Consider the following 26,764-nt stretch of genomic DNA (forward strand, 5'->3'; position numbering starts at 1 on the left):
TTACAGATGTGTGACAATGTTACCTAGATGTGATATAAACTGTCGTGTGCTTGGCAAAACGTAGCTTTCCCACAACACCCATTGATGATGCAGATGACTCAGCACAACATTCTGACATCTGGTCTGGTCTACTCTAAAAGAATTGACCAAAATTTGTGACACCTCCTCCCCTAACTCCACCTGATCCTACTATCAACATCCAAAGAATGGTGGAGGATTATTTTAATGACAGCATACAAATAGACATGTCAGACAGTCCCTTTACATACTGGGAGGAAAAAAAGGAAATTTGGAGACACATGTACAAACTCGTTTTTGCAATACCTAAGCTCCCCACCCTCCAGTGTGTACTCAGAAAGAGTTTTCAACACAGCAGGGAACCTTGTCAGCGATCGGCGTAGGGGGTTACTTCCTAAAAATGTGTAAAAAATGATGTTCATAAAAATGAACTACAAAATCCACAAGGAATGCCTTTACCGGCAATTACATCAAAGTACAGAGACTTCTGTAATGGTGGATTCCACCGGGGATGATTTAATATTGTTTGAGGATGATGTACACACTGATGAGGGTAAAGATGATGACAACAACATTTTGCCACTGTAGAGTTCATTGACAGCACTGTTGGACTTAAGCAGCTAAACTATTTGTAGCTTGTTGTGAGGAGGTCCAAACAAACCAAGCACTTCAGCCACAAAAGTGGCAGTGCTTGACACTGAAGTGCATAGTTTGTTAAACTGTACATGTCCTTTTTAATATCTAACAAAAGGGTGGGTGGAAGGGCCCAAGGACATCTCCATCTTGCACCACTTTTCTTTTCTGCCACTGCTGTGTGACAATGTTTCCTACATGTGCTATGAACTGCAATATAGGAATACCAAAGTGAATGTAAAAGATAGGCATAGATATACGTACACAATCCACATCTTAATGTTTTTCCATTGATAATAGTGTGTTGTATACCTAAACATCATCAGCCTCAGTTTTGAGCAATAATTGACACAACTAGTTTTAGTAAAGTCATTAGTGAATAAAGGTGGAGAAGTGCAGTATCAATGGTTTGGAAGTCATTCTGCAACAATTCTATAATATTAATAGAAACTCAAATAAAGGTGAACGATAAAGCAATATATTTAGTAAACGTTGCAGCAAGGGAACTTTTACTGAAGGTGGATAACAAGCTCTATTGTTTGTTGACTGTTTCCAGGGAAATTAAAAACAATGAACTGCATCACTTCCCCTTTTTAACCGTATGTTGTCTAATTGTTTTCACCTAAATGGCAAATCATATTTCACAGCTTTCACAAAAACCAATTTTGAGCACATCAGTAACTTATCCCCTACAATAAGTATAATTGTCCATGCTGTCATGGGCATCCAATCAGCTGCATTGACAAGTACCCAACGAATGCAGGTTATTACTTTCACACGTCTCTTACTGTCAGAAAAAAGTTACAGGTGCCAGCAAAGTGTTTAAATGTTGAATTATGCATTTCTCAAACACAGGACACTCGTGGATCTACTAGCTGGGGGTAGAGAGGGTTGTTGTTGGGGAAATGTTAAATTTGGGTAAAATTCTGCTCTACCAGTTATATAATGGAGCATAGTCTTAAATGGATGGACTCCATTAGGCTCCTAGCCAGGGGCAGACTGGGCAGGGGGGCGCTGCCCCCTAGGCCGGTCCCATTGTGGGTTACTTTGGGTTGGGTCACTGGGCCACCTGCATTTTCCCCCTTTAAAATATTCCTAATAGGCTTCTGATTCGAGTCCTGCCCCCCAGGCTGACATTTGCCAGCCCTCGCTTGCTCATAGTTACCCTACTATTATAAGTAAATTATGTTTCTCATAAATGAGTTGATAATCAAATATTGTTGTTAATGTCACCTAATGTTTCTCTACTGCAAATAAATAGAAATAGATTATCACACTGTCCATCTCTAGTACTACAAAGCTTTATCTATATTTCAATAAGTGGAGCAGATAACATTTAAATCAACTAGTAATGGAAAGAGAACAGACATAATTTCTTATATGATAAAATAAAATGTGTTCAATGGAAGACCTCTTTAATAAATAACAGATTTCAGTTTTAAGACACCCTGCTGGCAGGCATACATAACAGAAGAAAGTGGTAAAATGTTGCCAAAAGGACCAGCCACCACCCCAAAGACTACACATGCCATTGCTCCACACTAGGGTGGCATGTGTAGTCTTTCCATACACACACGGCCCTGACTATGAAACTGACCTAATTAGTTTATGACTTTCAGAAAATTCAGTGCATCATCCCAGTCTCCCATAAAACCTTTATTTTTGGCAATAGTCCCTGAATAAATAGTGCTGATGGATTGTGCAGCTACAAAACGTTTTTGCTCATGTGCTTTAATAAAATAGAAGACAGGCTTTAGCCCAGAGTCAGTGTATGATTGGTTTCTTGCTATCAGACCATCTAGAGAAAGACGAAAGCCAGTGGTTGGATATTTAATACAGATTGTTGGAACACAAAATCTGTGTCTGTATCATTAAACCACATTATTCTGTAGATGTTGTTAAGCTCTGTGTGGTCTAGGTGTCAATGTTTCCAAGCAAATACCTACATGTTTATGCTAATGAAAGTAATTGGAGTTTTTCTTAAATAAACTTAGTGCAATGTTTACATAAAGTCTGTAAAAAATATAAATAAAAGATAATGATCAGCTGGTAAATGTCCATCTAGCTATTTTCACAATTTTAGATTATATTCCAAAAATGAGATTAAAGGATATAACCCCATAAAATTGATATATTCTGATAGCTCTGTTAAATAGTAATGTATTAACTCCTCACTCCACTACAGACATCTCAAACTCCTCACACTGATTTAGGATAGTGTCCGAACAATTCTCATACAGGACTAAACAATCATAGACTGAGTTGCTGTGACATCATTGTTCCTTCACCTGTGTATTAACCAATAAACACAGTGGCATTTCTGCTCGGCCAGTCTACCGAGCTGTCAGTCACTGTCTGTTTAGTTAAAGAAGCAACTCCCTCCTAAGATAGAAACTGCAGAGAGTTTTATGAGAGCATGGTGGACATATTTAGTTAATTATAAGCATTCCAGTAATTCAGCCCAGTAACGCACATCCTTTGTTGTATATTAATGACAAATAGTGGCTTTATTTGCTCTTTAAAGGCTATCAACATCTTTTGAGAGTTTCTATTAAAACATGTCATATTACCTATTTAACATTTTTAGTAAAGAACCCCCCTGCTAAATGCTATGCTTTTCAAGTTACCGGTACCAATTTTAGTTGGATGTCCCAGACAACCAGCGACAACTTTATGCCATAACAGTGTACAAACACTTTCCCCACCACTGCATCATCTCATGACATCAGGACATTCAGAGTACCAGCACAAATCTCTATCTACACTGACAGTTCAACACTCAACTTCTCCGTCATTACTCTGACATCAGAGAATTCTATCTGCTAGCTTAAAGAGAGACAATGCAGTGTCGGGAAGAAGCACTCTTATAACTATGATATACGAGCATCATTGATGTTCTGGGACAACTTAGGGTTTAGCATTAATACCTGGAGTGTCCCAGCTAATTTCTGGAAAGGAGAAAGAATAAACAGTGGAAGGAGATTCTGCCACCACCACCAGCAACCTCCAGGCAGCTGTACTAGCAGCTGATGTCATAAAAGACCTCAAAACCTGTAATTCTATTGGGTTTCATGGACTAGATGAAAACTTTGCTACCTATGATAATCATACTCCTGTGATCACTGTGGGTCTAGTACTCAGCCTGCAACCATGACTTACATCCTTTAGATGCTGGCAGTCTACCTCACATTGTTTTATTCCAGACTGAGAATGGGGATTGGTCCAGCCAGATTGGGGACCAATTGGTTGTTTACACATTTTGGGAGGCAGTAGGGCTAGGCTCCAGTGCTGATTTGTGAGTAAGAAGCAGCTTATGGGCCCTGCAGATCTTCTACAACAGCTTTTATACCTTGTGGGAGTGATAATGGTGACATCAGACCAACCTTTGTGCCTGTCACAAAGCATAATACTTCTCCCTTCTGCTCATAGGAAAGTCAGGATATATACATGGGTCTAGGTTTAATGCTTGGACTACTCTTTTTATCCATTTTTTACCCGTTCATGTACATAGACTTGTTTCACAGTTGCCCCCCCCCCATCCCAAAAGTAGCTTTCAAGTAGGCAGAAACTAAGTAGGCTATAGGAACTGCTTCCTCTGCAGTGACCTAAGCATAGAATCATCACATTTTTATGCATGGACTCTATTTCTAATGTTTGAGGTCTACCATTCTCTTCAGCCATTTCTGCAACAAGATGACCTGGCAATTTATTTGCATGAATGGTATATAGAATATCTCTGGCATGCCCAAATACCTTCAAGTCTTTTCTTTGTGATAGACATATGATTCCTTCCATAGCTTTTTATAATGTTTGATACTTCTTCCTTCTTGCTGCCCTGATTGTGTCGTTTCAGCCGGGGCTTTTTAATAAGAAAGTACAAATTACTAAGTAATTTGTGATGTTCCCTTTCCCCTTCCTCCTTTATCTGTTGTAAAGTGTCAAGCAAACAATATATTCTGTTTGTTACTTTAGTTTGTATTAAGGAGACAGGGATGTTTGGGGGATTTCTTTTCCCCCAGAGACTCTATATTATCGCTATATCAACATGCAGTTGTAGCAGTGTTCTTCTTTCTTATTATATTTGTTTTGGCCTTGGTAGAGTTGCATATGTGGAGAGTAGAAATAGATCCAGCTTTGTGCAACTTTACCTAGCTAACCTGTTTGGCCATGATCTCTTCCATCATCTCAGATATTTATATATATTTCAAGCCCTTGCTTGTTCCCATGGAGTTTCAGGGATTTGTGTAATACCTGATAGCAACAAGGTACCTGTACATTTCTCTCAATGGAGAATTATCCTGTTATGTGCCGAAGAAGACACCAAGACCACATCTTTGATTCTCCACTTGCTGTTTGGGTGTGGTAGATGAAAACATTTATATTGTTTGAATTTAAAAAAGAAAGAAAGAAAATCCCATGGCACAAATACATTTTAGGATTGTTGTACATTTAAATAAACAAAAATAATGTATAATGTCATTTGTCACAACTCAATGAATGCCTTTGTTTATTATACCTGTTGAGTGTTTATTATACCTGTTGAGTGGGGGGGGGGGGACTTCAGCGCTGTGAGGCAGAAGTGCTAACCACTTAGCCACCGTGCAGCACGTTGGCTAAGTGGGGTCATGAGTTCAATTTCCGACCATGGCCTTATCTGTGAGGAGTTTGTATGTTCTCCCCGTGTTTGCGTGGGTTTCCTCCAGGTGCTCCGGTTTCCTCCCACACTCCAAAAACATACTAGTAGGTTAATTGGCTGCTATCAAAATTAACCCTAGTCTCTCTGTCTGTGTGTGTGTGTGTGTGTGTGTGTGTGTGTGTGTGTGTGTGTGTGTGTGTGTGTGTGTGTGTGTGTGAATTTAGACTGTAAGCTCCAATGGGGCAGGGACTGATGTGAATGAGTTCTCTGTACAGCACTGCGGAATCAGTGGCGCTATATAAATAGATGATGATGATGATTCTTATTGGACATCCTTCTGACCTTTGTCTGCCATTAGCTTTACAGGTTAAAAGAGAAGAGCCAGCTTATAGCCCGCATTCAGTAAACCAAAAGGCCCCACACCTGAAATCAGAGGGTAAGTAAATAGTTATTATAAATATACCACCAGCAACAAGATGTAATATTACATAAATATTATAAATATTACAGTTTGGGATCATATGAAATATTGAATTTTACTTACTGATTGCTGTTCAAATATAATAACTCTAAATATTTACATTTAATAACACTAGCAGTGGTGGGCCTAATCCTTCTGTAATTGAAAAGTCTTCCTAATCATCCCTTGTACAAAAATACATTAAAGTGTTTTAAATGTCACCAGATCCTATGATGTTCAGAGAGATGTAGATCATCAGGAAGAGAGCATTTATCAAGCTGCACTTGAAAAAGTGATGATGTTGCCTATAGCACAGTCCAATTCTAGCTGTCATGTTGTAGAAATGTAGTCACTAAATGAATGATAACTAGAATCTGATTGGTTGCTATAGGCAACATCTCCACATTTTCAAACCTGCAGCTTGATAAATTTACTCCTTAGAGTTGGAAATAAGACTTATAAGCTCTATTCAAACCCTACTTACTGATATGTGCATGTGTAATTTAGTACTTTCAATATCTATAACTTTTATAGATCACATGATATTTTGCTGTCAGACAAAAATGTCAGTTATTCTTAAATCATTAAAATTACAGGATGGCAGACAACCATTCTAAGCACTGCCTACTTCTCTATGACCCAGCTCCCTTATTAAAGCAATTTTCCAAATACCATTGTTTAGTTACTACAATCATTTAGTTACATTGTTTTCCTGTATGCATATCTGAAGGTCAAACAATTGTATGTCCCTTGATCCCACTGAGAACCTGATGTTACACAATTCCAGACCAGGCATTGTAATCCAGACTGTTTAGAACATGTTTAGATTGTTTAGAAAAAGTACTTTGGTTCATTGTAAATAAAGGGCACATCTTCAAGTTTGCCCAGGTTGCCTGGATCATATCAGCCCTCTCTGATCATCACATTCATCAGCTGGTTGAAGTTATTTACTAGTAACACTCCCACAAATGCAAGAGTTCAAAATCAGGCACAAAAGCAGGAGCAATGACATTATAAAATGGCAAAAGCTGGTTTTGCACTACCTTGTGCTCTTTATGCCCATTATAAATCACCACTACAGTGGTTTCAAGTCCCACACAAAAGTACATTGTGGCAAGAGCTGTGTGTCAGGCATATTATAATTAAAGGTTACACCCGCTTGGGTCTCCAGTACTGCTTCACATGACATTAAATGTATGTTTTTTTAAAAAGTGTGGTGCTTTTGTATGCCTAAATGTTGCCAGGTGGCATCCAGTCACGCAGAGGCACTTGGTGATATAGCCACTGGCTAAAGACTTTGCGGGACTTCCATTAGGGGTCGGCCATGTTGAGCCAGATGGACCTGTCACCTGTGGAACCACCTTTTTCCCAAAAAAAAACACTCATAGGTTAATTCATGGATGGGAAATGGACTTTAGTGAATTATCTCTATGACCAAACAGATGGGTGCCCTTTCTTCTTGTCCAACTTTAGCCAGACTGCCCTCTGCGGCCCAAGGACTTTGGAGAGGCCCAGTAGCTGCCCTCCGTTATACAGGTACTCATTCCAGTGGGGAATTACCTAGGACCAACCCCACTGCAGCCACAGAACCATGGGAAATGGACAGGTCCTAAAAGAGTGAGCCCAGCTATAGAGTCCCTGTTCTGTCCTCTACTTCAAACAGGCTGTTACCATTCCTCTTGTATTGGTCCAGGCTTGTGCCTATTTGGGTATTAAAGTCTCCATGGACTTGGCTTTGTTGTGGACCTAGCTGGAGGACTTGGTCTCTGCCCTGCTAGCAGAGGAGTGAATCAGCATGATTGGTGTGACCGGGACAGCCTTCGAAAAGATACTGAGATTATAGCTCCTTTATGGCAGGGTAGAACCGCAGGATGTCTGTGCATTGAACACCCTGGCTTGTATCCCTGTGCGATTTGTAAATATATGTATTTCTATTTTTGACACAAAATAAAGATACATTTGTATGTTTCCAGTTGTTTTCCTTATGTTATTCCAAACTCATGGAGGATATCAGGTACCCTAGGCGAACGCATAAGGCTGCCTCAGGACGAACAGCTATACTGAGTGGGCAAATAGGGTTACACATAAGCCCAATACCCTCACATACATTAGCTCTATGATATTTATACCTATTACAGTTTCACTTTGTAATGTGTAGTAAATCACATGTAGTCTTGCAGTGGAAGGGGTTAATTTGCCATATTAATATTGCTTTTCTAAAGAGCTTTATGGTCATTATATTTTTAATTCTCATTGAAATAAAAACATTATAATAACTCGTGATGTCTCTTTGATTGCTCCATATACTCAGAGATAACTATAGACTGCAGCTTTAATCGTGGATCCTGTGACTGGAAACAAGAGACCGAAGATGACTTTAATTGGAAACATACAAATCGGAGCAATGGTAAGTGAAGTTTATGCAGCATTTATGAAAAGTACAGGATGGAGACAGTGTCTAGCGATTCATTTATTTTAAACATTATTGTAATGAGATTGTAGTGACATAGTTGCTGTTTTTCATGTTACAATTACAGTCATTTTAATTAAGTCAGAAGCCTTTTCATTAAGATAGTAATAGTAACAACCAGAGCGCTACGGATGTTGGATCTATCCAGCACGACTCCACCTCAATAGAAATCAGTCCCTGACATCCAAGCCTAAGTTACGCTATGTTAACAAATGCTATTGTAGTAAAATTGAAAAATAAATCGTTTTTACACCCATAACAATATACAACATGATTACATTTTACAGTCAATTAATAAACCATATGAGATAATCAATGCACCTATCTATACAGTAATATTCCCTAGCACATTAATAATATGTTAATGCCAGCTGAACTTTAATTTAAATCACTTTAAAAATGTCATTCATATATAAGTAAATGTATTAACACAAGTTAATATTGCAGTCACCTTTGTAACTTTGAGCATAGATTCCACACTAATTTTACAAATATAAAGTTCACTTGGACCATACAAATGATTCTGGAAGAATCATTCATATGTAGTGCTACAGCCAACTTCATACATGATATTGGGATATAAACTCTATATCAATCTCTAATCTCCATCTCAATATACAATCTCCATTAGTGACCATATGATGGGATGTCTTCTAGAGGAGTAGCTAGTGCAACATCTATCAGTAATCTGAAGGTCCATTCTAAGATCACTACTAAGACAGCAGATACTTTTTTTTAAACTTGAGGCCCCAGAGAGAGATAAGGGTCTTCAGGGTCCCATTGCTAGAGCTAGAGGGGACCTCTTGACATCCTTAACCCTATAGCCATAAGGCAAGGGTCTTCAGGCCCACCTCTGCCTCAAGGCTTAGGTAGGCCCTTTTCTCTCTAAGTTTGGCTGATTCTCCCCTCGGCAAACTGGATCTTCAGCTGTCCCCAGAAAGAGGGGAGCCTCCGATGACTGTGGGAGAGGGCTGCCCATAAGGGTCACGTCCAAATCCATCAAAAACAAAAAACAAGTGACACACAAAAATGTGAAAAGTTGAAAAAATAAATTAAAAAAAAACCGCCATGTAGGTCCCAGCCTTTCCACAGGATGTATAAAAATTGTCCTACCACTGTCTAGAGGAGTATGGTAAAGAAAAAGTGATACCTCTTGGCCAGTGGACCAGGTGAAGGCCTGTTGCCTACATGAAGTACCTTTAAGCTCACTATGTACATGGACATCTACACCTGGAGCTAAATGTATCAAGCTCCGATTTTGAAAATTCAGCGATTTTCTTGCGGGTGTTCCATCTCGCAGATATATTAAAGTGAGATTTGATGCAAAATTGCCAGAGATGTGTTTCTGTCAAAATCGCTATTTCCCAAATGGATAGAGATCAAAGCCCCGACTGTTTGCCTCTCTAGCTATACAAGTCTCAAATGTATAAAGCTGCGATTAAGCAAACTCTTCTGAGTTTGCTTGGAAAATCGCTAGATACAACACGTTGCATCCTAGCAGCGTGATTAGTAAACACATCACTGTTACACTGTCTGACTATATAGCCGCAGGTCCCCGCGTCTGTCAAAAGTTTAAAAACAGATAAAAGTTTTTTTAAAAATAAACGTGGGGTCCCCCCCGCCCGGCCGCTATTAACATTAATACTGCCAGCCTACTGCTGGTTGCGTGAAAATCAGGGAAAAATTTGCGTGGGGTCCCCCTCATTTTCATTTTCAACCAGCACTAGGCAAACCAGCCTGGGGTGGGTGGCACAATAGCAGGGAGACACGCGGCAGGGGTCCCCCTGCCATAATTACAAACCAACCCCAGGCTGTTCAGCACTGGACTGGATTCCCTAGGGAGTGGGGTCCGCCGAAAAAAATGAGCGCCCCCCCTCCCCCCTCTAGAAATAACCAGTGGACTGTGGGCAGTAGGGTAATAATAACGTCAAAATTTATGTGAAAAAAACAAACAAACGCCATTTTGTTTTGTGGAACTACAAGTCCCAGCCATGCCAGGGTGCCCTAAACAGTCTGGGCATGCTGATGTTTGTATAACTACAAGCACCATCATACCCATGGTAGCCACGGCATGCTGGCACTTGGAGAACTACAAGTGCCAACATGCCCTGACACCCATGGCTGGCTGAGACCTGTAGTAACACAAAATAAAATGTTTACAAAACCAAAACAACCTATTTAGAACCACACACTTTTATTAAAAATAATAAACCCCAAAATACTTATCAATCTGCTTTCTTCCTCTTTTGTCAGCAGCTTTGAATCCCAAAATGCTTGTCCCAAATAATTTGTAATTCCAAAGTCTCTGCTTGGAAAGTTCAAAATAATTTGTAAATATCTTCTGTTCTTCTTGGCCAAAAAGGCCCCCTCGTTGCTTGCAGTTTTCTTTTCTTCAGCCCAGGAGGGGCCCCATATTTGTAATCCAAATCCGGAACATGCTTGAAAAAAAAATAAACCCAGTTTACAGACAACGCAAGCTTCTGCTTGACCGACGCTACTGAATAGAATCCAAATCCAGCTGCGAGGTCTATTTATAGTCTATGGGGATTTCCCACACCATCACGGGTTATCACCCGCGATTTGCCGCAATTTTAACTTGCTGAAAAAAATCGCACCTTGATACATTTACCCCCTGATCTTAACCAAAAGACCAAGAAGACCCTCTATGTTACTCTTTTGAGGCCAACAAGTTAATTAAGCTTAAACATCAAAGGGACCTCTCTCCTACACAATAAAAATATGCTGTATTACACACAGACAATTTTTGAAAAGGGTGACCAATATAGCCAGAAATGAGTTTTCGGATTCTAGTATTCCTTTTACTGCTCTCCCTAATATGGTACCCATGGTACACCCAGGAGTCAATAACAGCAAGTTATGACTTTTTTGTCAATTTACACAGAGGCTAACATAGTTGACTTTCTTTATGGGTTGAACTTCCCCAAGCTGTGCCTCTCTTCCAGAGAAATGACCACAGAGAATGCCATATTGTCAGAATGCCACATCCTGCTTTTTCTTCAAGTGATTATGTGAAAAGTAGTTTTAACATTTTCTTTTATCTATTAGGTTCTGGATTTTATTTGTCAGTTCCAGCAAATGTTGGTCACAAAAAAGATATTGGACGTTTGAAACTTTCACTAGCAAATGTAAAGGCAGACACCAAGTTCTGTTTGATATTTACCTACCGAATTGTTGGAGAAAAAGTTGGGAAGCTGCGTTTATACATGGGAGACAACAACAATCCAGCATGGGAGGAAAACAGAAGTAAGGATGAAGGATGGAGGATAGCAAGAATTGAAATACCCAAGAGCTACAGCAGAACAACCAGCACCGTAAGTCATTAAAAAGTGTTTCTTGTCTATTTCTATTTTCAGAAAACAAGTGAAGTAATAAAACTGCTGCTTGAACATATAGGATTCATGATGCTACTGTTGGTAGCAGTTTGTAGACTTGTCAATAGATTAGTACATCAGGCATATTCAGTGGATAATAGCACACGCAATTTTATTGATTTAATAAGTCATGGATTTAAGGGCCTATACCACCAAGCATGGAGCCTAAATGAAACAATTCACTTGAATAATTGTTTCTACATTTGACAATTTTGATCTGTTTAGTATATATCATCAGGTGGGATCTGAGGGTTTATGGGGGCCTTAGGGCAGATGGGGGCATCTTATTGCAAGTGGGAGGTCTGCATTGCATTTTTCTTTGAGGTCAATTGCCGTAAGAGGGCATGTATGGGCATTTTGTGTAAGTGGGGGTCTGAGGGCATGTATTGCAATTTTTGAGCAAGTTAAGGGTATATGGGGACTTTTTGTTATGAGGGATGTGGGGTGCCAAAGTCATTTTTGGGGGTGTTTTTTTTCATTATCCTTAAAGTATATATCAGACAAGTTAACCCGTGCATGATACTCATGCATTCTAGTCAAATCAAGCTACTTAAGGTCTTAAAAAGGTTCTTGTCATGCATTTGGACCTAGCCCAGGCCTCCTCAGGTGAAGAGCGTTAGTTCCCAACGCAAGCGGCCTTTTTAATGTGTGTTCATGAGGTAAAATGACCTCACAAAAATGAGTTTGACCCCTCAACTCGTAAATTTAGCCTTTACTACCCCTCCCACGGGGGGAAGGGGGGATGATGGAAGTTAACTGACTTGACTATTCTAATTTTTTTGTCAAATAATGTCAGTATACCAAATTCCAGGTCAATTGGATGAGCCCTTTCTGAGAAAATAGTTTTTTCCACACACACACACACACACACACACACTAACGCATGCCTCTACACATGTGTGTTCATGAGGTAAAATTACCTCACGAAAATGAGTTTGAGCCCTACCAAATTTCAGCCCTTTTTGAATTTTTTTTCCCACACACACTAAGAATTTAGTAGGTCAGTGTATAACTCTGCCCAGCAGGTGGCGCTGCAACTTGTTTTTTTTTTTTCACACACAGACGCCACTAAGCATTTATATATTAGATTGCCCATAACTGATTTAAGCTGTCTGTTAATAAGCTGTTAATTCTGAAAAACAACACAAGATGACCATCTGCTGTTAAGGAAAACATGATATCCAAGTGTTGTTTAATAATAGATATTATGTCCCACAGGATAAATAATTATAATCTTTTTATTTGATTTCCAGTATCATTAATTGTTCAGAGTAACATAATGTTTTCTTGGAAAATGGATAAATGTGCACTTGGCCCAAAAATAAAGTACGATTACACTGTATGTACAGTCATTCTGGCACAAGGGCCTACTCCCTCCTTGTAGCTGTTACACTAAATTAAATTCAATATCTTCCTTTCAATCTTAGGACATATTTTGATTGTAGTATTTTTTACTATACAAGCAGTTAGATTTAACTGAATTACTAGAACTATATTGAATGTATAATTTATGAAATAATTGTCAGGATCTGCCTCGCTTCCTATGCACCATCATGTCAGGATTCTGCTTCATCTCAGCAGCTCCTGCCTCTGGGAGTGGATTGGACTTTATTATTGTGATTCTCTGAATATATTATCGGCAGTACCTCTGATCCACCAGAGGTGCTGCTATTGTGCCTTGCTTATCTGTCTTTTAGGAGTTTACCTTGCTGCACAATTATTTCCTGCACCTGGGTGTTTCCCATTTATACCTGCCTCGCTCTCCTGCCTGTGCTGCTAATTGTTGTTGCCGTGTGATAGTTTTAGATTTTTTTTTCCTGGGACTTTTCCTGCATTTGTTTTCATTCACTTATTCCTGCTACATGTCTACCTTACAAATCACTGAGCTACCTCAGCTACAGACTCTACAAGCAGATATCATTTTATTATAATCTCAGTTGGCTCAGTTTTCTCTCTTACTTATGGAACCATTAAGGAGACTGTCAGATTTTGTTTCTAAAAATACAAATACTCTTGATTTGCCTCAACCAACCATCCCAGCTGCTGAATCAGTGCGAACATAATTTTTTAACTGTTTACCAAGAACTATGGTGTAACAAACTCCAGGTTCACAGGTGGTCACGCGCCCACTGACCGAAGAGGAGCAGCGGCGCAGAAGAACTAATAAATTATGTCTCTACTGTGCCAATAATATACACTTTTTACAAGACTGTTCTTTCTGCAGACTACGTCAGCCTACAGAACCGTGTTCTGTTTATTCCCTTCCTCATTCTGGATTTGTTTGCCCTTCACTTACTGTTCCCACATTACAGCCTCTTCTGCTCCCTGGGATGAGGCCAGTTCCAGCCGCCTGTCCTGAGGCGCCAGTTCCAGCCGCCTGTCCAGAGGCGCCAGTCTCTGCCGTCAGTCCCGAGGCGCCAGTTTCGTCCGCCAGTCCCAAGGTGCCAGTTTCGTCCGCCAGTCCCGAGGTGCCGGTTTCGTTCACCTGTCCCAAGGTGCCAGTTGCGGGCTCAATTCGGACTGAACAGAGCTGTCTCTTGCCGATGGTGCCAAGTCCGAGCCGTCTCTTGCCATGGGTGCCAAGTACAAGCCGTGTCTTGCCGAGGGTGCCAAGTCCAAGCCGTCACCTTTCTTTGAGGGGCACCTTTCCCAACTTAGTGCCCTTCTGAGGTTTTCTGTGTTACATATTCCCTGCATACCTGGCCTCGTTAATGACACTAAGAGACAGATACTGTTTCTAATATCACATTTTAAAGGAGAAGCTTTGGAATGATAGATCATCCCACCCTATCGGACTTGCAATCTTTTATGGAGGCAGTAATCAGCAAGTTTGTACAATCTCCCACTATGCCATCTTGCTGGGCCTCTGTACATTCGGCAATACCACCTATCTTATCTAGCCAAGAGATACCACTATGCTCCACCCAATTGCTTCACACTGCTGTTCCTGGAAATCCTCGCAAGAAGAAAAGGCGAAAGAAGAGAGCAGGGTCTGTGGTGCCTCAACTTCTCTCTGGCATGGTCTCAATCGTCTTTCCACCCTTGGACAAGGACTTGCAGGCTGGACCCCCCAATAGTGGACTATGACTCAGACACTTTCAACCACTTTTGGTAATACAAGCGTCTAGAATCAGTCCTAAAGGGAGGGCATACTGTCAGAGTTTGCCTTGCTTAGTATGCAGCATTGTGTCAGGAAGTTGCGTCATCTCAGCAGCTCCTGCCTCTGGGAGTGGATTGGACTTTATTATTATTGTGTTTCTCTGAATGTATTATCGGCAGTACCTCTGATCCACTAAAGGTGCTGCTTGTTATGACTCGCCGGGCTCTCTGTCAGAGTAACTAGATAGATAGATAGCTAGATATATAGTTAGTTAAGGATAGGTAGGTAGGTAGTGAGGTAAGTTTAGATAGCCTCTGGGTGTTTAGATAGGTAGTTAGTTTAGTTCTTAGATTGATTAGTGTCAGACGCCGTCCCTGCGCCTCCTCGTTAGGCAGGGACGGACGTCTGTCTCCTGAGCGCCCCGTTGCCAAGCAACGGGGACGCGTCTTCCGGCGGCGAGGTGCGCAGGCGCGCCTGTCTCTATAGCAACGAGACGCGCTTCTGGATTTCCTGTCGGCGGTCAGAGCAGCTGACCGCCGATCCGCTGCCCACCAATGAGGACGGACCACTTCCTATTTATACTTTGCTCTGACACCATTAGGATGCCAGAGCAACTGGTTTCTCTAGTCTCCAGCGTTCCAGCATTAGTATTAACTTGACTCCTGTGTTTGACCCGGCTTCCTGACCTCGCTTTCGGATTCTCCCTTTGTTCCATCCTGATATCCTGTGTTTGACCTCGGCCTGCTGACTATTCTCTGTCTCCTGATTCGGTACCTCATCTGCCCGATTGGTTCCTGACTCTGCCTGTTTGACTTCGTGTTTCTCTATACCTCGCAAGTAGCTACCTGGGAGGGCCGCGACCTGCACGTCGTTGCCGCTAAGTCCAAACTTCCTGGCGGGGGTCCCTGGTGAACACCAGCGGCGTGTTAGACTCCGCGCCTCCTGGTGTAGTAGTGCCAATACTTGCAGGTACTAAGGTCACGTCTGTGACAGTTTGCTCTGGCCATGTCAACCGACTCACCTAATGAACCCTCTGCACGTGATCTTCTACTCCACCTGGCTCATAGGGTGGAGAAACAAGAAGCGGAGCAGGCGCAGTTACTTCACTGTATCCAAGGAGTCGCAACTCGTCTTGAGACCCTCCAGGCCTCCATGGCTTCTGCTCAAAACGTTCCCGTGACTACCGCGGCTGGCGCTGCCACCTCCTCCTCTCCTGCAGTGGTTTCCTCAGCAGCCCTGAGACTGTCTCCACCGGACAAGTTTGACGGAGAGCCTAAAAAATGCAGAGGATTCCTTAATCAGTGTCTTATCCACTTTAAAGTGTAATCCTGCATCTTTTTCCTCTGTACGCATTAAGGTGGCATTTATTATGTCCTTATTATCCGGACAGGCCCTTGCTTGGGCCTCCCCCCTGTGAGAGCGAGATGACCCTATGCTGTCCAACGTCACCACCTTTATTGAAACCTTCCGCAAGGTTTTTGATGAGCCCGGACGCATCTCCTCGGCTGCCTCCAGTCTCCTTAACCTCCGCCAGGGATCCCTGACCGTCGGGCAGTATGCTATACAATTCCGCACTCTGTCCTCTGAGCTCAGTTGGAATAATGAAGCTTTGGTAGCAGCCTTTTGGCAAGGACTCTCAGACCGAGTTAAAGATGAATTAACTTCTCGTGAGCTACCCGCTGATTTGGATTCCCTGATTTCTTTATGCAATCGCATTGATCTACGTTTCCGTGAGCGTACTCAGGAACGTGCCAGACGGTCCTCTACTCGCCTTGCTCCCATGTTTCAAAACCCGCTTCATCAAGAAGAACCGATGCAAATCGGCCGTTCCCGGCTGTCCACCGAGGAACGTCAACGTCGCTTCAAGCAAAACTTATGTCTGTATTGTGGAGATCCTGGTCATACCATTTTGTCTTGTACCAAGAGACCGGGAAACGCTCCCTCCTAATCGGTGGAAGGGAGGCCGATTTAGGAGTTGGAGTTATTACTCCCTACACCATTTCTAGCAATGACTGCCTCATGCCTATCTCCTTGCATACATCTGTCGGCCCCTTTGAGACCTTAGCCTTTGTGGATTCCGGCTCTGCCGGAAATTTCATCTCCGCCACTCTGGCATCGCAACTCCAATTAGCTACTATCAAATTGCCTCAGCCGTTATTCCTCACCGCGGTAGATGGAAATCGGATTTCCAACGGGTCTGTTTCTCACACCTGCGTTCCTGTTCGGCTGACGGTAGGGGTGCTACATTCTGAAGTCATCGAGTTCCTGGTTCTTCCTCGTTCTGTCAACACCGTCATTCTAGGATTACCTTGGCTCAAGCTTCATTCACCCCAATTTGATTGGAATCGTGCAATGGTTACTTCTTGGGGCCCACAATGTTTTAAGTCCTGTTTGTCTGGTTCAAAACCAGGCCAGACCTCTCTTCCTTGTCATCTGATATCTCCACACGTTGAATTACCACCTTCATATATTGCGTATCAAGATGTGTTTTGCAAAGCTGCAGCCGAGATCCTGCCTCCCCATCGGCCCTGGGACTGCTACATTGAATTGCTACCTGATAAACCACTTCCTAAGGGCAGAATCTATCCTCTATCTCTCCCCGAGAACACTGCAATGACCACTTATATCTCTGAGAATCTTCAACGTGGCTTTATAAGGAAGTCATCCTCTCCCGCAGGCGCAGGATTTTTCTTCGTCAAGAAGAAAGACGGTTCCCTACGGCCGTATATTGACTACCGGCGATTGAATGCCATCACCATAAAGAACAGATACCCGTTACCTCTCATCTCTGAGCTCTTTGATAGAATCGCTGGATCCAAGGTCTTTACTAAGCTAGACCTGCGGGGGGCGTATAACCTCATCCGTATACGCTCTGGAGACGAGTGGAAGACTGCATTCTGTACTAAAGAGGGCCACTTCAAATACCTAGTAATGCCCTTCGGGTTGTGCAATGCCCCCGCTGTCTTCCAATCTTTTATTAATGAGATTTTCCAAGACCTTCTCTACATCTCTGTAGTAGCTTATCTGGATGACATCTTAATCTTTTCTTCAGACCTGGCCAGTCATCGTGGTCATGTAAGAGAGGTCCTGTCTCGTCTACGAGCCAATAAGTTGTATTGTAAGCTTGAGAAATGCGTATTTGAGAAGCCACAGATTCCCTTCCTGGGCTACATCGTGTCAGGGGCCGGTCTACAGATGGATCCAGTCAAGTTATCTGCCATCCTCAAATGGCCTAGACCTATGGGTCTGAAAGCTACCCAGAGATTTATTGGCTTCGCCAACTATTATCGGCAGTTCATCCCACAGTTTTCTTCTATCATCGCACCTATTACCGCCCTGACTAAGAAAACTGCTAATCCTCATGTTTGGTCCACAGAGGCCATCGACGACTTTGAAGCAATCAAGAAAGCCTTTTCTTCCGCCTCTGTGCTTGTTCAACCGGATCAAGATAAACCATTCCTAGTTGAAGTGGATGCTTCTGCGGTAGGAGTCGGAGCAGTTCTTTCACAAGAATCCATCTCAGGAGGACTACTGCCATGTGGGTTCTTTTCTAGGAGATTCACTTCCTCCAAATCTAACTACGGAATTGGAGATAAAGAGTTATTGGCGGTCAAATCTGCGCTTGAAGAATGGCGTCATCTTCTGGAAGGGGCTCGTCATCCAGTTACTGTATTCACCGACCACAAGAACCTCATCTATCTCCGGGATGCTCGGTGTCTAAATCCCCGACAAGCCAGATGGTCCTCATTTTTTGCCCGCTTTAATCTCATCCTTACTTATCGTGCTGGTTATCTCAATTCCAAAGCTGATGCCCTCTCCCGCTCTTTTGATGTCTCCGATTCTTCATCCACTACTGTACCTCCACCAGTTTTTGAACCCTCCTGTATTGTAGCCATCACCTGTACTCCTCCTGTGGGTTGTTCTTTCCTAGAACCGCACCTATGCTTAAAGGCGTTACGTTGGGCTCATGCCTCTAGGTTTGCTGGTCATGCTGGTACTGAGAAGACTCTCTCGCTGTTATCTCGACATTACTGGTGGCCAACTGCCCGCACGGATGTTCGAGAGTTTGTAGCCTCTTTCTCTATTTGTGCCCAGAATAAAGTACCTAGACAATCTCCCGCTGGACTGTTACAGCCTCTTCCGATTCCTGATCGTCCTTGGTCCAGCATCTCAATGGATTTTATTACTGATTTGCCTCCCAGTAGTGGCTTTAACACCATTTGGGTCACAGTAGACCGGTTTTCCAAAATGGCCCATTTCGTTCCTCTAAAAGGTCTTCCATCTGCATCTACGTTGGCACAAGAGATCTTTCATCTCCACGGGTGTCCTCTGGAAATAATCTCTGACCGAGGCGTCCAGTTTGTGTCTCGCTTCTGGAGAGCCTTCTGCAAGGATATAGGTATTGGTCTCAAGTTCTCCTCTGGATATCATCCCCAGACCAACGGCCAGACGGAGCGAGTGAACCAAGATCTAGAAGCTTTCCTTCGCTGTTTTTTATCTCATAACCAGTCTAATTGGAGTCTTCTGCTACCTTGGGCCGAGTTCACACACAACAATCATGTCCATTCTTCTTCTGGGTTTTCTCCTTTCTTTACTGTATATGGGACTCATCCTACTCTCCCCACATTCTCTTCCACTTCCTCCACGGTTCCTGCCGCCCATGCCATGACTCAAGACATGGCTAAGTTATGGGCTACCACCAAAGAGAACCTTCTGAAATCCGGACGGCATTATAAATCTTCCGCTGATCATCGTAGAAGAATTGTGCCGGCTCTCCAATTGGGGGACAAAGTGTGGCTATCCACCAGGAATCTAAAATTACAGGTTCATTCCATAAAGTTTGCACCTCGTTTTATTGGACCTTTTCCAGTGACTCAAGTAATTAATCCAGTTACTGTTAGACTTCAACTCCCTCCGGGAATGAAGATCCATAACACCTTCCATATTTCTCTCCTTAAACCGCTGGTCCTCAACAAATTTGTTCATTCCTCTACTATTCCTCAAGCCATTCCAACTAAAATGGGCAATGAATATGAGGTTAGTCAAGTCCTTGCTGAACGCAAGATTCGAGGTCGATTACAGTACCTAGTACACTGGAAGGGCTTCGGCCTGGAAGAAAGATCTTGGGTCTTTAAGAAGATTTGCATGCCCCTAGACTGTTGGCCGCTTTTCTTAAACGTCGCTCAGTACCTGGTGTTTCCCCCAATTGTAAGGAAAATGGGGTACTGTCAGACGCCGTCCCTGCGCCTCCTCGTTAGGCAGGGACGGACGTCTGTCTCCTGAGCGCCCCGTTGCCAAGCAACGGGGACGCGTCTTCCGGCGGCGAGGTGCGCAGGCGCGCCCATCTCTCTAGCAACGGGACGCGTTTCTGGATTTCCTGTCGGCGGTCAGAGCAGCTGACCGCCGATCCGCTGCCCACCAATGAGGACGGACCACTTCCTATTTATACTTTGCTCTGACACCATTAGGGTGCCAGAGCAACTGGTTTCTCTAGTCTCCAGCGTTCCAGCATTAGTATTAACTTGACTCCTGTGTTTGACCCAGCTTCCTGACCTCGCTTTCGGATTCTCCCTTTGTTCCATCCTGATATCCTGTGTTTGACCTCGGCCTGCTGACTATTCTCTGTCTCCTGATTCGGTACCTCATCTGCCCGATTGGTTCCTGCCTGTTTGACTTCGTGTTTCTCTATACCTCGCAAGTAGCTACCTGCACGTCGTTGCCGCTAAGTCCAAACTTCCTGGCGGGGGTCCCTGGTGAACACCAGCAGCGTGTTAGACTCCGCGCCTCCTGGTGTAGTAGTGCCAATACTTGCAGGTACTAAGCTCATGTCTGTGACAATTAGTTTAGGTAGATTAGATAGACAGATAGATTAGATAGGTATTAGATAGGTTCAGTTAGGTCTGTTCTTTGTCAGAATCTGCCCTCAATTCATGCTGTCATTATGCCTCACCTGGCCAGCCTGTTTCTCCTAGCTCACTCACCTGGCTTCCTCATCATCACCTGCAGCCTATTGGTTCTGCTCTCTTTAAATAGTCGGCTATTCCTCTGCAGGATTGCCGGTAATACGTTTACAATATTGTTCCTGCTCCCTTGTGTTTTCCCTGTTACCTGTTCCTACTGTTTCCTGCCGGCTTGTGGTATCCCCGTGTACCAGACCGGCTCAGTTCCTGTTAACTCTTCATTGGCTTCCCTGTGTACCGACTCGGCTCAGCTTTGACTCTTCTCCTGTGTGGATTACCTGTGTGCCAGACCTGTTTCAGTTCCTGACTATTCTCTATTGGATTACCGGTGTACGGACCCTGCTTTCCCTTTGACTATTCTACTATCTACTCTCCAGTTGCAGTCAGCTATCTCCTGGACCCGGTAAATTTTTGCTCCCAGGCATGGCTCCGGCGTGATACGCAGCCCCTGCAGCATCTCTGCGCTCAGACTTCAACAATCTTCCTCTGGCTCCGGACTTGCCGCAGATACCATTGACTATTTTGCATATATCACCATGTGCCTATAATTGTAGTTACCCCTGGCAATCGCCTAAGAACTGTTACCCCTAAATCTCCGGACTCTCAACGGTACTGTGGGTTTGCGTTACCCTTGGCAACTGCCTACGTTCAGTTTCATCATCTTTAACTTTCACTGCAAGTTCCGTTCCTTTCCGGACAGCACCGGTACAGAAGTCGCTGTGTATCAAGGGATTTCTCTATCAGCTGTTCCTTATTGATTTCAGTGGCCACGAGTGATATATCAGTCTTGACACCATCCACTCGGTGTCCCACCTAACTCCCTTTTGCACTTCCTACTCTACGGCCTCGGTAACTCTATTCCTGGGTTCTCCCCAGCCAGTGCACATCTCACAACCCTCTGTTTGTCTGCAGCCAAGTCTGTCCCTACCACTAGGGGCAACAGTGAACACCGGACTTTCGGAGCAGACTCCGGGTTTTGCTGTACTGGCTGGAGGGGTTCCTAACACTGCTATTGTGCCTTGCTTCTCTGTCTTTTAGGAGTTAACCTTGCTGCACCAATTATCTCCTGCACCTGGGTATTTTTTATTTATACCTGCCTCTCTCTCCTTCCTGTGCTAGTCATTATTGTTGCTGTTGCTGTTCCATGTTGCTGTGCTGTGCTGTGCAGTGTCCTTTGTTCCCTGCTGTGTTCCTGGTTCACCCATTCCCTGGGATTTCTTCATATTACCTACTTACCTGTGTCAGTGGTGTTTGTGGTATTTGCTTTCTGAATCTCCCTGCAATCCTTATTCCTACATCATCCGGTTTGTACCTTCCAGCAATAAACATTGCCTGTTTCACCATATCCCGGACTCCTAAGTTGTGATTTCTGCATTGAAGTGTGACAATAATGCACCATTAAATAACATAATTGAAATTGTAATTCATTTTATAAATGTCTTGGTCCTCCTTTGATCAATTCCACACAATTTGAGACAATTTCCCAGCACCAAGGGCCGGCAGAACACAATAACCCAGTAAGCATGGCAGGAGAGTGATACACCAGCCTGTTTGCACCCAAAAAAAATGTTTTTTTTTTCCAGTATGGCTGGGTCAGCGAATGCTGAGTCCCTAGCTCTGCTCTCCACAGAGTGGGGGCATCTGTAAAAATTCGGAGGTGGGGGGAGACTCGTATGTAAAGTGAAGACTCTTCATTGCATTAGTCAAGAACAGAACAAGGCTTCACAGGACATGGGTTAACCCTATACAGGAGGGTACCAAATAACTCAGCAACTACTCGCTTCAGCTGCAAGTTCTTCATCTCCTCCGCACTCTTTACATCATCATCATCATCATCATTTATTTATATAGCGCCACTAATTCCGCAGCGCTGTACAGAGAACTCACTCACATCAGTCCCTGCCCCATTGGAGCTTACAGTCTAAATTCCCTAATATAGACACACACTCACACATAGACATATACATACAGACAGAGAGGTAGAGACTAGGGTCAATTTTTGATAGCAGCCAATTAACCTACCAGTATGATTTTGGAGTGTGGGAGAAAACCGGAGCACCCGGAGAAAACCCACGCAAACACAGGGAGAACATACAAACTCCACACAGATAAGGCATCTGGCACAAAACCCTCTGTTAATAAATGGACAATCGAGAACTATGGGGTCTCACATTTCGGCAATAAGTATAATATTGTATCACTGCTTATAGAAATGATTATAAAAATTCACTTAGCACTAGCTTTTATAAAAAAATAAATCACAGAGAGGCAGCTTAGCATTAACTAAGAGTTAAGAGTTAAAAAACATAATTGAAGTAAATATATTTTAACATAATTAAATTATTTTAATTGAATACATCTACATTTAAAAAAAAATACTTTAAGAATGGAGTATATTTGCATTGCATTTACACACTGAAATAGTGTTAACAGAACACTTTGGTGCTTGATAAACAGGCTTCACTGAGCTTGAACATGCATTGATCAGCATAATTTTTGATTGCAGGGTTACTACCACCAGTAATCTCAATCTCTCTCTCTCTCTCTCTCTCTCTCTCTCACTCACTTAATTAAGAGATATAAAATAAACAAAAGGAGTAATAAGCATAAGAAAACAAATAATTGCTGTAAATCACCCATACTAGCATTTAGTAGCAGTGCGGCAGACGATCCAGATTAAGAACTATATGTATTATTGTACATAGATTTCCAGTGCTTCATTTTTACTACATATCATAGTAGTTAACCTTTAAAAATTATTGGAAAATGGCATACACAGCACAGAAATGTTTAGTGGCAGAGGCAGTGTAAGCAATTTATATGCTCAAGCACCCACACCACCGACAGAGCTGTCTTCTATGCTAAATGTGAGCAGGCAGCTATGCTCAAAAATGTTCTGCATTTTTCCAGCTTGTTTGAACTATCCAGAAGCAGGTATTAAAATACTTGTCTTTTTTTCTGTCACTTTTGACTAAACATCACCAGGCATTTAACATCCCAGTCTCAAATCGCCCTATAGTCAATGTGGCAGTTTGAAGACCTACAAACATGATTTTTAGTAAATCTATCCCTAGGAATCAGTTTTTGCTCTCATGGTTCAAGTTTGATTTGTAATTAACTTTACTGATGGTTCCAATTTAAGTATATTGTTTTTATTAAAATATAAGTAGAAAATGTTTACCTTAAAAAAAGTTAATCTAAATTTAAATGCAGGGATAGTCCACTTACAATTTTTAAATTTATATCCTTCAATTGATATTAACTGTATTTGCAAATTATTGCTGTTCGTTTTTCCCTCCGGCATTACGATGGTAAAAAAAAGCATTTTAATGCATCACCTTGAGGGCTAGAAATTGGATAAATCATATGTCATGGAAAAATTAATAAAAAATCATGAAAACTAATTTGTGCTTTAGATGCATTTTAGTGACACTGTTTTAAGTCATTTTTTTTCCTAAACCATTTTTGTGAGTTGCACTTTAACCGGTATGCAGTAGTAGTAGTGAGCATTAATGCACGAGAAATGGGGCTTCCTTTGTTTTTGGATTTTAAATGCAGAGTTCATATTTTAGAATGTAATTGTAAAAACAACACCAATGACTTTTATTTGTCCTATTTTTTATATACTTTTCACATATGTGAGTGTGAAAATCACCTTAAAAGTGGATAGGTGTGAACGAGTACTGATCGCAGCATTAACAGTATCTAAACTGTATCAAACTGTTTTTTTTTTACATTATCTGTGGCGTCAGAGCTCAGTTGCTTCCTGTGGAGGGAGATGTGAAAGTCCAGACCATTAACTTTCAAAACTGACTTGATAACGGTCAGTTGTATTCTCTAGCAGATCTGTAAGATATATTAAATGTGACTTTGATATATACTTTATTTGCAACAAAAAAAAGTAATAACAATGTTTTGAAATTCATCATATTATCTGTTGAAGGAAATTTCATTTAGTAGAGTTATTATTATTATTATTATTATTATTATCTTTTCTTTCTAATGCGCCACAAAGGTTCCACGGTGCCGTGGAAGACTTCTCATCTAATTATTAGTGTAGGAATTGATGGTACGGTAATTAAAAGAGTATATTTAAAAAATAAGGATCATTTATGAGGACACAAACTAAACAGCAGGAGTATCCCATTTTTAGGAATATATCATATTTTGTCTCCTGTTATATTAGCATAAAAAAGTCAAGAGTAAAAACACAAATGTATTTATGTTAACCTGATTATAGGACACACATGCTAACTCCTTGTGCTGTTTTCTGTCTCTAGATTACATTTGAATCTGAACGTGGGAAGGGAAAAGTTGGAGAGATGGCACTGGACAATGTCTTCCTTGTCTCCGGTTCATGTTCTGAAGACTGAGCTCAGATTAGCATTACTTCATTTAACTGTACTGTATACAAAGTTAATTGACATGTGCCTTACTTTTACTACACGAAAGGAAAACAGTATTTTTTTCAGTGAAATGTGACTTAGTATATCTTGATCACAATAATGTCATGTTTACAAGCAAGGGATAGATGTATGAACATGTATTGTGGAGTATTAGTAGTGTATGTTCTGGAGTTAGAGAGTTGAGTTTTACAAAATATTTTATAATCATATACAACTTTCCAAAAAGGTGCTTAGTATTTTCTATTTTTGTTTAGTAAAATAATGCTTTACTGTACATTTACCATTTCTGACAATTGATCACCACAACCCTCACTAAATTAGTGGCTGCAGCTGTAACCTATATAGTTTATTTTCATTTACTTTTTTATTGAAAAGTATTAAGCAGCACTAATATGTGCACTGTGAAAACAACCATACTTGATTTAGCATAGCACATACTGTAGATAAGCATCTGTTCCTATATTGCTTTTAGTCTGTCACAGTGATATATATTTTACAACATACTGTAAGCATGCATACTTTCAAGAGCAAAAAGCCACTTAATTAAAAGTCTAGTACATATTTTCACAATAAATAGGGAATACACTGATGACATCTTCACCAAATCACTATTATCTATAGATTTTTGTTTTATTATTTTATTATATTATTTTATTGGTTTAGGCAACATTTTATTGCTTCCTGTGCACGCTATTAGCGTTACTACGGTAATAACACGGATTATTACCATTAGTACGGTAATCTTGAACGCTGGTTGTTACTCGCGTCTCAGAGAGCCGCAAGCAAAAATCTGGGTTAAAGTTACTGTATTAACGGTAAAGGAGTGCAGGCCGCATTATTTTTGACAGTAACGCAGCCAATTGAATTCCTCCCCATAGTATTTGTAGACGAATACAAAACATGTTTTCTTGTATCTGTAATGAACAGTGTGTGTTTTATAAATTGCATAGATAATGTGAGCAATGTACTTGTTTTGGTATTTGTTTTTATTAAAATCAAACATTTTTGTTTAACCAACATGCATATGACTGATATAATTATAGCTACAGAAGTAAATATGAGTCATAACATTTTAGAATGTTTGTGCACACATTTGTTAAAAATTGAAAATGCAGCCAGATGGCTTGCAAGAACAAAAAATGATGATGTATAGGATTGGAGTACAGGTGTGCCGTCATGATTACTAAAGGAAGTACCTACTGTGTACAGAAGCTACACGTATGAGGAGTAAGCTGTACATTATATGGACTCAGCACAGACCTATTTGAATAAACCCCAACCTCAAAAACTGTCTATGCTTAACTGTGCATAGCACAGAAGAATGTATATGCTAGACATATGTTGTGGTATTCCTCTGTGCAGCTTATGTGCAAACGTAGACAGTCGTGTCTGTCATCTGCTACCTGTCACCTTTTTGGACCTCTTTAGACCTGTTCACGCCTCCAATGACATTATACTTTGCGTCATTAAGGACCCCTGACCGGGCCACTTCACTAGGAGAGTTTCCTCTTGGTGCTCTTGCTTCCTCCCACATCAGAGAAACATGCTAGTAGGTTAATTGGCTTCTGGGGAAATTAACCCTAGTGTGTGTGCCCATGTGGCAGGGAATATAGATGGTAAGCTTCACTTGGGCAGGGACTGATGCAGTGGTCGAAGTGGGGGTGTATACGGTGGTGCGTTATACCGACA

General features: G+C 41.7%; 1 protein-coding gene across 1 annotated transcript in view; it reads left to right on the forward strand.

Annotated features, from left to right (window-relative positions):
• The window catches only part of EGFL6 (EGF like domain multiple 6), a 107,500-nt gene extending 81,412 nt beyond the window's left edge, over positions 1 to 26,088 (forward strand). Inside the window, exons 9-12 of the mRNA XM_075194823.1 lie at positions 5,646 to 5,723; positions 8,059 to 8,154; positions 11,284 to 11,549; positions 24,950 to 26,088. Of these exons, the coding sequence (XP_075050924.1) occupies positions 5,646 to 5,723; positions 8,059 to 8,154; positions 11,284 to 11,549; positions 24,950 to 25,042 (533 nt within the window). The 3' untranslated portion in view covers positions 25,043 to 26,088. The remainder of the gene's footprint in view (positions 1 to 5,645; positions 5,724 to 8,058; positions 8,155 to 11,283; positions 11,550 to 24,949) is intronic.
• Positions 26,089 to 26,764: the final 676 nt, after the last annotated feature.

The sequence above is a fragment of the Mixophyes fleayi genome, chromosome 2 (genome assembly GCF_038048845.1).
Source record: "Mixophyes fleayi isolate aMixFle1 chromosome 2, aMixFle1.hap1, whole genome shotgun sequence".
Taxonomy (NCBI): domain Eukaryota; kingdom Metazoa; phylum Chordata; class Amphibia; order Anura; family Limnodynastidae; genus Mixophyes; species Mixophyes fleayi.